The sequence below is a fragment of the Dama dama genome, chromosome 19, assembly GCF_033118175.1.
Source record: "Dama dama isolate Ldn47 chromosome 19, ASM3311817v1, whole genome shotgun sequence".
NCBI lineage: Eukaryota > Metazoa > Chordata > Mammalia > Artiodactyla > Cervidae > Dama > Dama dama.
The window spans coordinates 18,562,269-18,572,544 of NC_083699.1; the positions used below are offsets into that span (position 1 = coordinate 18,562,269).

Sequence of the window (10,276 nt, forward strand, 5' to 3'; positions counted from 1 at the left end):
GAACATTCCAGCAAAGCCCGCCCCCTCCCTCCCCGTCTTGCAGTTTCCAGGCATGCAGCAAACTGCATTGTTAATACATGTACAGAATCTGTGCCATGATGGGAAGAGGAACGAAAACCACAAATGTCAATCTGTTTTCCCCCCTCCCTGTCAAAACAAAACTACAACTGAAAAAAAAATTTACTGAAAATAAAAAGACACATTGAATTTTACTTAATTAGGATCAATACAATGATCCCCAATATACCTTATACATGGCACAGTCAAAGTCTCAAGTTTCAGTATAAAAAAATAATGATAACATTTGCTGGCAAAAGTCTGCGAAGGCACTTCATTGATTAATGATCTGTGTATGGCCCTTCCTCCAAATCACATCTGAGTGGGGAGAGCATACATCTGTATTTTCTAGTTATCATGCGGTTTCAGTTCTGTTCAGGGCAGGGAAGTTTGTGAGGATGGAGTTATTGGGACAAGTGTAACGGGAGCGAGGGATATGTTTCTTTTATTTTTCTTTTCTTTTGAAAAAAAAAAAAAAGCACTAATGTATTTTTTCTTTTTCTGTTAGAACCTATATGTTGTCTTCTCCAGGACTTCGAGGTAATCCGGCTTGGTTTGAAGTTTGGCCCTTAACTCGAGGTAATCACTTTTTTGCGTTTGGTGGTCTGTGAAGCCCTTTCCAGCCGAGAAGAGAAGGGTTTCCTTGAGCCTGGCGTCCTGCTGTAAGTCTGGGTACTGCATGCCAGGGGGATGGACATGCAGTTCCTTTAACTTGGGCACTGTGCCGTAGAGGCAGTCCGCGAACCCCACCGTACAGGGGGCTGGCTGTGGCCTCTCTCGGTCTAGCAGCATACTGCCGCCGCCACAACCTCCCCCAGGAGGAAACAGCACCACCCCGCCATTCTCGTGGTGGCGGAACCCAACCAAGTCTCCCCCAGTTCCCGCAACGACCCCGGAAACCCCACCGACTGCTGCGTGGTGAGGGTGAGGGTGATGATGATTCATGGTCACTATGGTATTGAGCTGGGAGCTGGACACTGCCAGCGCCCACTCCTTTTCTTTTTCTAGCAAGGTCCGGTAGTTGCTGTGGTTCTCCTTGGGTGTCTCAGCGAACTGCTCACTCCCCAGGAGAACCTCCCCCGTTCCCGGGGGTTGTGTTGCAGGAGCCCCACGTTCTGCGGCCCCTGCCTCTGGCCCAGATGAGACAGCCACCTCCTCCTCCTCGCGAGGCTTGTAGATGGGGTTGTTGCACATCTGAGTAACGGGATGAGGAATGTACTCGTATACGTGACCCACAGGAGGGGCCTTCTCTGGAGAGGAAAGAGTTGGTCGGCCCCCACCTGCATTTCCACCTCCACCACCTCCACCATCCTCAAAAAGTCGGTGGCATTGCATCTGGATGCCAGTGAGGTCCACGCCTTCCTGCCTCTTGCTCCTAAAGGGCAGCTTCTTCCGGCGCCGTCGGAGGACATAGGCAAAGAGGCCTGCAGCAACAAAGACTGCTGAAAAAAACAGAACCAGCAGGCTGAGAATCAACACAGAGAGTGGCACAGGACCCCCAGGGGGAGAGAACTCATAAGGTGATGCACTCGTCGGCCCCCCAGCAAGCTGAGCATCTCCGGGCTGAGCTGGGGATGCTCCAGCTGGTGCCATGTGCAGCATCTCTGGGCAGAGAACTTCCAGTTCAATAGTGCGCACATCTCGGTGGGTGAGGTTCTCGGGGCTCCTGCATAGGACATCACCCACCACACTGACTGAGCTGATGGTTTCGATCCACTGTTTGAAGGGAACCAGGTCACAGGTACAGTCCCAAGGATTCTCATTGAGGTCTATCTGGACAATGGCATTCAAGTGTTCTAGGACACCAGCCACTGGAAGATAGAGGAAGTAGTTCTTTCTCAAGTTGAGCCGAGCCAGGGATGTGCCTGCAAAGGCATCTGTTGGCAGGGTCCTCAGCAAGTTATTGTTGAGGAATAGCAGCTTCAAGTTGGGCATGAGGCTGAAGGCTGCAGGCTGGATTTCCCGGATGACGTTGAACTCAAAGTACAAGTAGTGCAGACTCTGTAGACCTCGGAACATTCCTGGAGTCAGCTTCTCGATATCGTTGCCGTTGAGAAAGAGGCTCTTTAGGTTAGGCAGGTTGATGAAGGCCCCATCCTGGACATAAGAAATACGATTGTTCCCCAGATGTAAGAGATCCAAGGAAGAGAAATTCCAAAAATCAGAACGGTATATTTTCTGAATCAGATTGCTACTCAGGTACAATTTCTTGGCATTCAGAGGCCTTGGAAGAAGTTCAGAAATGTTATTAAATCCTCGCTCTTTGCAGTTGACAGTCAAACCAAGGTCATTGATATGCAAATTACAGGTACACCCAGTAGGGCATATAATGGGAATGGGTGGTCTGGTCTGATAAGGAGCAATAGGAGGTTGGTTTGGACCAGGGTATAAAGCTTGAGATGTGGACGGTGGCCTTGGTGTTCGAGGCTGTTTGGTGGGTTTGGGCTGTTTATTTGAGGACTTGTATTCAACAGAAGAAGCAGTAAAATGGACAGAGGACAGCATCGAGGAAGGCTTAGTTGGCCATGCATTCTCCTTGTTTGATGACAAGTGGGGAATCCCCAAACTAGCCTCCACCTCAGAGTCAGACAACAAGGGGCAGAGTTCTGTTTTCCTGATTTCTCGCAGGTCCTTTCCATGAAAATGGAAAGGAGTCTCGCAAGTGATATCTCCCACCAGGGCAGTGTAAGGAATGCGTTCCAGCCAACTCTTCAGTTGCACGATTTCACATGTACAGTTCCAGGGATTTTCTTCCAGCTGGAGCTCCATCAGGCTTCTGCCAATGTGGTCTAGCATTCCTCGGTAAAAAAGAACTTTCAACCTGTTTCCACGCAGGTCCAAGTGGGTTAAGGAGACAGCCTTAAATAAATTTGTGGGAAGCATGGGAATGAGATTATCATTTAAAATCAGAACTCTCAATTTACTTAGATTCCGAAATGCCCCACTCTCAATACGTTTAATGACATTGTAGTCTGCCTGAAGATATTCCAGACTTTCCAAGCCAAGGAAGGTGTCATTTCTGAAGACATCTAATTTGTTCTCGTGAAGATATAGTCTCTTTAAAATCTTAAGACCGTTGAAAGCTCCTGTTTGAATGTCCTGCAATGCATTGTTCCCAAGGTTAATGGACACAGCATTATTCAAATGAAGAAAACTGTTGGTGTACAATTTCCTCATTGAATTTCTCTGCAGATACAATTTAAAAGGTCTTGACCAGAACTCAGTAATCTGACTAATATTTGTAAATCCTTTGCTGTCACAATGTATATGAAAGAGGCTTTCTTTAACTTCACAGTAGCATGGATCAAAACAGGGCTCATCTATTTCCTCTGAGTCCTCTATCAGGGGAATCGGGGTAGTCCATCCTAAAGCAATTGTGCTTAGAAGAATTATCCACAACATCCTCCCTCTGTGAAGCATCTCGGCTATAGAAGGTTTCATCATTCGCGGTTGATTACAAAACTGCAACAGAAATAAAGATGCAGATTTTTAGCTTTTCATCATATACACTACTCTAATTGACTCCTATATGTGGAGCTTTTTAAGAGTGATATAACAACTTCAGTAATCGTTGAATTGACACTCAAAATGACCTATCAACATGCTTAATATGTCCTATATCTTAAAATTAGGAGACTGAAGTATTGTGCCATGCGATGACATTTTCCTGAATCAAGCCATACTTGGTGAAGGGCGTATCATTAAATCAAAAGCAGCCTTTGTTGTCTCTTGTAGCAAGCAAGGAAACTGGCATACAGTGATTCCTCTTAGGGATAGGCAGATTCAGTAAAAATGACAATTATTTGGCCATTACACTTGTTTGCCTGTTAAAACTCACACTGCTGTCAGAGGTGCCTATTATGGATCTGATTGAAACTCTGATGGAAGAAGATGTTCTTTAAACTATGGGTTTCTGTTCATAAAAAGACATGGCATGCCCCAAAGTTATTAGATTAAAGAGTATGATAGATTATGAGCCCTTGGACCAACATCAGATGTTAAGCTGTGTAAGATGATTGGTATCTCAGGAAAACCCAAGATTTCTCTTAAGAAGTGAGCACAATATGCTTAATTTTAGTGCATGCCCAGTAACTCACTGTACCCCAAACCCTTTTGCCCAAGCACAGATTATTAACATCTCCTTTAATTAAATGATTTCTACATATGTGTATCATTTGGCTGTTTCAATCCTTTAGGCGTGATTAGCCTTTCTAAAGAACAAGCCCATGCAGTTGTCAGAGCTAAAGATAGTCACATCTAAAGGGTGCTGAGCCTGGGAGTGTCAGTATTAAAACACTTGCAGAGCTTAGTTTGGAATGTATATCTGTTCCTTCAGGATCAACTGAGGAATCCTGCAAAAAGATGGAATGGCAGGTGGTTTGTAGAGGAGGTTTGGGTAAAGGCAAGAAATAGTGGAAACCTGGATTCTTACATGCTGATAAATGATTTATCACATGAAATACATTTCAGAAAGATATTGCTCTTTTCCAATGAGAAGAAACAAATACAGTGCACTATTCTAATAATATGGAGCTTTTCTTTCTCCATGGCTCTCTTGGAGCCTAATATCCATATATGAAAATGTGTATATAAATAAATTATAATGCAGTTATATTAGATTGCCCTTCTAAGTCACTGAAATATCAATCAAAATTGAATTGTTTTTGATCAATAAAAATAAACCAGAGTTCTTAGTATGTATTTTTTTTCCACACAGATGCATCCATTAAGGAAATATTTTGTCAACCTTCTAACTTAAAACACAATGATATAACTTATAGGGATAGTGAAAAGAATAAATCTCCACATTCAGCTTGCATATGATGTACACAGCTGTACGGAAAGGAGAACCCTTAAGAAAGCAAAGAGAAATTTGCCTCAGGCATGCAGTACTCAATTTTTGGAAACAATTAAATGAAAAAAGAAGGCACATGAGGCTACGCTGCAGTATCAGTTAGTCTTCTTTATATCCCTTTTAAAATATTAAAACCTACTTAAGTTCTTTCTTTTTCGCCATTCTTCTTTTTTTTTTTTTTTTTCCTGTTTTTCCTTGTTTTTGAGGTCCCTGAGATTTAGACAAGAAAAGCTCCAGATGGCTTTGACTTACCTATTTTGCAGGATTTTTTTTTTTTTTTAAAGCATTGATCATCGGGGGTGGTGGGGGGAGAAAAAAAGAAGCAGCAGCAGCTTGAGTTTAAGGATTCTCTCTTTCCCTCCCCCTTCCTTCCTTTAGCTGAAGCTGAAGCAAAGGGGGATAGTTGGGGGGTGGGGGGAAGAGACCACAGAAAAAAAAATAAAAGGCAGCAAGCTTGAGACGTGCTGGGAATGCAAGGGGCTTTTCAATGGGTTTCTTTAGAATGCAGAACTGCCGCTTGGCACACTCGGAGAGAGCGGGGGCTGCTGCAGGCTTCCAGCTTCGCCGCCGCCGCCGCCGCCGCCGCCGCTCTCCCTGGGTACCGGGAGCACATCATTGGGCACTTGGAGGAAGGGCGGGAGGGAGGCAGGGAGGAGGGCAGGCTCAATCACCGTGCAGAATCGCGGACTTCTCTTGCGCTGGCTTCTGCTGCTGCTGCTTTTTTTTTTTAGTGTGCTGTAACCCTGGATCCGGTTGTCCACGTCATGAAAATGAGCCCCGAGAAGGGGAACGCGCTTACCATGGGGTCGGGCGCGAGCACTAGGAAGCCGTGACATACAGTTGTGTGTGTGTGTGTGTGTGTGTGTGTGTGTGTGTGTGTGTGTGTGTGTGTGTGTGTGTGTGTGTGTGTTTAAGGGAAGAGAAAAGAAGTGGAGGGGTCAAGATGACAAACTGTCAATTTTTTTTTTTTTTTTTTTTAAAGAAAGAAGAGATCAACCAAGAGGAAACATGCCTTTGGTCGGGATGGGGTAAGGGGTTGTTAGCTTTTTTTAAAATTTTGATTTCCTAATTTAACTCTGGAGAAAACCATTGCCTGACTAGTTTGCTCCTCTAGTTCCCAAATCTCCGCTCTCTAGTGTAGACAGTTTGAAAAGTAAGGCTGTCCTTTGGAATTATCCTTTTCACAGCCCACACTTACTCCCAAAGACGGGGATAAAGGGAAATTCAGGTCTCCAAAGCAGAAGAGCTGAATCTAGCTGATTCTGCTTGGGTGTCCTGAGTGAGAGCTCAGGCAGCCTGAGAGACTTGGACAGAGTTTCTCCTGCATTTTGCTTCGATTTCTTTGCACCAAGAATCCTTTTGTTGTGCGGCAGTTCGGAGCCTTCGATTTCCCCTGGATTCAACAGTTCTGGCTGTTTCCACCTTTTAAAAACCAGAGACAAGCCAGTGCTCTGGAAGGATACGCAGACCACTTGGGTAACAATGACACATTTCACTTCTTCCACCAGGAAAGACCTCGCGGGGATAGGGGGCAGCATTTCAGGGTTTAGATTATTTTCTTTTTTTTTTTTTTTCCCTTTCATTTCTTTGCCCCGCCTCTCCCCCCCCCCCTCCCCGCCCAACCCCCTCATATTTCTCCGTGGTATTTTCGGGAAGAGGATGGTAGAGAGTCCTGGGGGTGGGGTTGATTGAGGGAAGACGTTTCAGTGAAGAGGAGCCGCCAGATCAGAGCTCACAGGATTCTCTAAGAGTTTTTAAAGCCTCAGCTGATGGTTTTACAGTCCTACCTGCTGGGACGAAAATGCACCTTAGTAGGGAAACTGGAGAGAGGCAAGTGTGCAGCAAAGGAGTCTAGTTAGCGACAACTGTGCCTCGGGGATGTCGCCCCCGCCCCCGCAACACACACGAATCCTGTCACCATCTCACGGGGAAGGGAAAGGCTTTATGGTCGCTAAAGAGCTGGACTTGCCCAAGGGCTCAAAGTTAGCTAGCCCGTAGAGGTGAGCTTTACTTAAAGCACTTTTTTACGAGACCAGATGTATATGTCATTACCATTATAAATACATATAAATAACAACAAAACCGTTACTTAAAAATCAGTCATAGGATATTTGCATATTTTGCATTATAAGTGACCGCACCTGTGTCTGCCACTCCACAGTGGCTGTTAGAGACTAAGTAAGCAGGAGGGCCGGATTCTCTTAACGTTCCCCAACCTTAACATTCCAGACCCACCCTATCTATCGGTCTCAGCCAAGAAGCTGAGCTCAGAACAGATCAGTCCCATCTCTTTCACCAGCTGCCCCCCCCCCACCAGCCCCCAACACCACCTTCTGTACCCAACGTGCAGAGATGGTGACTATTTCAGGAATCTTATCGGAACCCAAGATGCGATGGAATCGATGGCTAACCGGGAGGCTTCCCTGCGCTCCCAGTGACAGTAAATGGCTCTCCTCTGTAATCATTCTCTGTTCTTGAACTACATCCTCCCCCCCCCCCCCCCATCCCGCTCCAAGTTCTTGATTTGGGACATGTCTTAAAGGACATTTCACCATTTTCCTTTCCTTTATCTCGGTGCAGGGTATATAAGCGATAGGAAGAGCTCCAAAAGTTAGGAGATGAAGGGCCCTGGAGCCCGGATTTCGACCGCTTCCTGCTGCGAGCGCCCAGCATCATTTGTTTGTCCACAGGGAGGACAAGAAGCCCTTTCTCCCCACAGTGCCCCCTCCCACCTCCCCCTCCCCTTTGCTGGATCTCCGAGCCCACTAATCTCTCCACATCTAAGATTAAATATTCCAATATGGAAGCAAAATGATCTTCCCTAGAACAAATAATTAAAATGCTGCATCATTCATTTTCTGAAAAGCACTGATCCTTCCTGAGGTCCTTTTCTAATCTGTCGCCAGGCGAAACGCACAATGGGTCTGTTTAGAAATAGAATATGATTAAAAAGCTCAAGCCATTTTCCCTCTATCCTTTACAACACGAGCGATCCGCTGGGGGAGGGGCTCTTCGCTCTGCCACCTGGCCTATTTGTTGGAGTTACTTACGATTTACACCCCCACGAAAAGGGGTCCGAGGGTATGTTAGTCTCCAGTAACACTCTTTCTATCATCGTCCTTACAGCTAAATGATCCGGTTCAAAGGTACAACCCTCTGGCACCTGTGAGCGTACAGAAGCCACGGCGGCCAAACTATATGCTCTACAAAGAACATCCTTACACGCGAGAACACTGGTTTCAATTAGGCAAAGTAAGGAAGGATGGCGGCGAGTACCTATCAGTGCAGAGCGCTCTCGATCTCCGAGGTTTACTCCAAGGGGCTTCCCAGCGAGAGCTGCAAACTCTCTGGGAGGCAGAATTATATCCATCATGCCGTAGCCTGCAGTTTCCCCTCCTCAGGCCACCAACTTTCAGAAAGGCCACCAAATCACGCTTGTAATCCTTTCAAGTGTTTCCACCTTTGAGACTCGCAGGGAAATGGTCGCTGCATACCAATGGGAGAGCCGGGCGCTCACCTAGCGCGGCAATGCCGGTGACAGACACTCAGGACCGCAGCTCTATATACCCTCGCTGGCAGGCAGGCAGCGTGAGTGTCCCAGGACTGGGCTCTTTGATTTCAGATTTCGGTGATCTCGATTCAGCTGTGAGCTCCACGGTCCCCGAGAACCCTGGCTCGGTCTTCGGGTTTTTCTCTCTCGCTTCCTGAAAGGTTGTCACTCAGCGCAATCCCTTCCCGAGGCCTCCTTCCCTAAAGGGAGCTGGGATTAGACCTTGCCTTCTCCGGGTGTCTTTGCTCTTGACCCTTTGGGTAGGTGGAAGTGGGGGTGGGTACTGTGTAGATGAGCGAAGAAGAGGATGGGGTGGAGTGGGAAGCAGGCTGGAAGGGGGTGCCCAGATCCCAGATCCCAGCATTGGCCAGACAGCGAAGGTGGGGGCGGGGGGAGGAGGGGAGAAAAAGAGAGACGGGATACAAATACAACAGTATGGCTGTACACTCCAAATTCGACTTGAATTTGGGGGATCTCGGGTAAAGCACCAAGGTGAAGCGATCCGGTTGGCAGAGAGTGAGCCCCCTGACAGCTCACCATTCAAGCGCCCTCACTTCTGGAGCGGGAGAGGGTGGGGGGCAGGGAAGGGGATCGCGGAATGCTTCAGGCCAAGGAGACGCTCTCGGCGGCAGCCTCATTTAAGACTGACCTGCTTTAAAAGTGCCACTTTAATGGCCTAGGAAATAACTAAAATCGGATTACACGTTACTTACCAACGTCTGCACCCAAACTGGGAGCACCAGGTCGGGTGTTAGGAGACAATATACCGAACGCCAGGCTGGAACCCGAATGCAAATCCATCAGCCGCCCCCAAATCGCTCACGGAGGGAGCGGCGCTCTGGAGCCCCCAGATCAGCCCATCACCAGAGCCTCCGCCAGCTTGTCCCCCCAGCACCCCCGGCCCCTCCTCCGCTCCAACTGTGTAAATCAGCCGCCGCAGTCCTCTCGCCGCGCATCGCAGGCAAATCCCTGCTTAGGGAGCAAGGAAGCAAGTGATATTCATATTCTCTCTCTCTCTCTCCTCTTTTGATCGGTCACAATCTGGCAGCTCTACAAAGAAAAACCCTGTAAATTTGACTAACGAGAAGTTAGCATTCTGTATTTCTGGATTGATTTTAACTTTTATTTGCAAATGAGAGATGGTTGTTTGGAAAATTACAGCCCAGGCCTGAGGGGGTGGGGGTGATCAAATTAAGCGCATCTGACCTGTCTCGGTGGGCGGTATCGCTAAATGCCTCCTAGAAGCAGTTTTCAAGTTATTTGCAGTAGACCTCCACCTTCATTATACATAAGTGACAGTTTGAGAGTACATGTATTTTCTCATCTGTTTACACCTGCTAAGAAGGAAGAAAATAAGACTGTAGAGTGAAGGGAGGTGGGGGAATTTAACGGAGATATGCTGGATAGTGACAAATTAAGGACACTTGAACAATTGTTGCACCTATGTGAAAGTATTATTGCAACATTATATACCCACTGAAGGCGACCATTACCCTCACTGCAGTCATACTAACACAGTCACTTAATGCTCCATTCAATCTGCAGTGTAAACCAACGCAGTTCTTAATAGATCCTGTTCATCAGAGACTTGTGTTGGTAGAGAGGGCAGTCTTCCACTAGCTACCAAACGGAATAGGACAGAGTCTGGAGAATCATCTCTGTATCTCTTACCGTTCCTTCCTGAAGTGAAAGCAATAAATTGTCCAAGACAAGGGAAGTTATGCAGCTATTACAATTGTAGATGTAATATGAACTCGCCCTATTTTCAAAAGCTTTCAAAGGAACTCTAACTCAACCCTTGCTAAGAGACAGTG

General features: G+C 46.7%; 1 protein-coding gene across 1 annotated transcript; it reads right to left on the bottom strand.

Annotated features, from left to right (window-relative positions):
• Positions 1 to 242: 242 nt before the first annotated feature.
• On the bottom strand, positions 243 to 8,323 carry SLITRK3 (SLIT and NTRK like family member 3). Its single transcript, XM_061167866.1, has 2 exons — positions 8,189 to 8,323; positions 243 to 3,519 (listed from the first exon to the last, which is right to left on the bottom strand). The coding sequence occupies exon 2, from the start codon at positions 3,499 to 3,501 to the stop codon at positions 562 to 564; it is 2,940 nt and encodes a 979-aa protein (XP_061023849.1). The 5' UTR covers positions 3,502 to 3,519; positions 8,189 to 8,323; the 3' UTR covers positions 243 to 561.
• Between the last annotated feature and the right edge of the window lie 1,953 nt (positions 8,324 to 10,276).

Bases quoted from the DNA above. Each gene is read 5' to 3' on its own strand.
- SLITRK3 (XM_061167866.1), bottom strand. From the start codon at position 3,501: ATGATGAAACCTTCTATAGCCGAGATGCTTCACAGAGGGAGGATGTTG.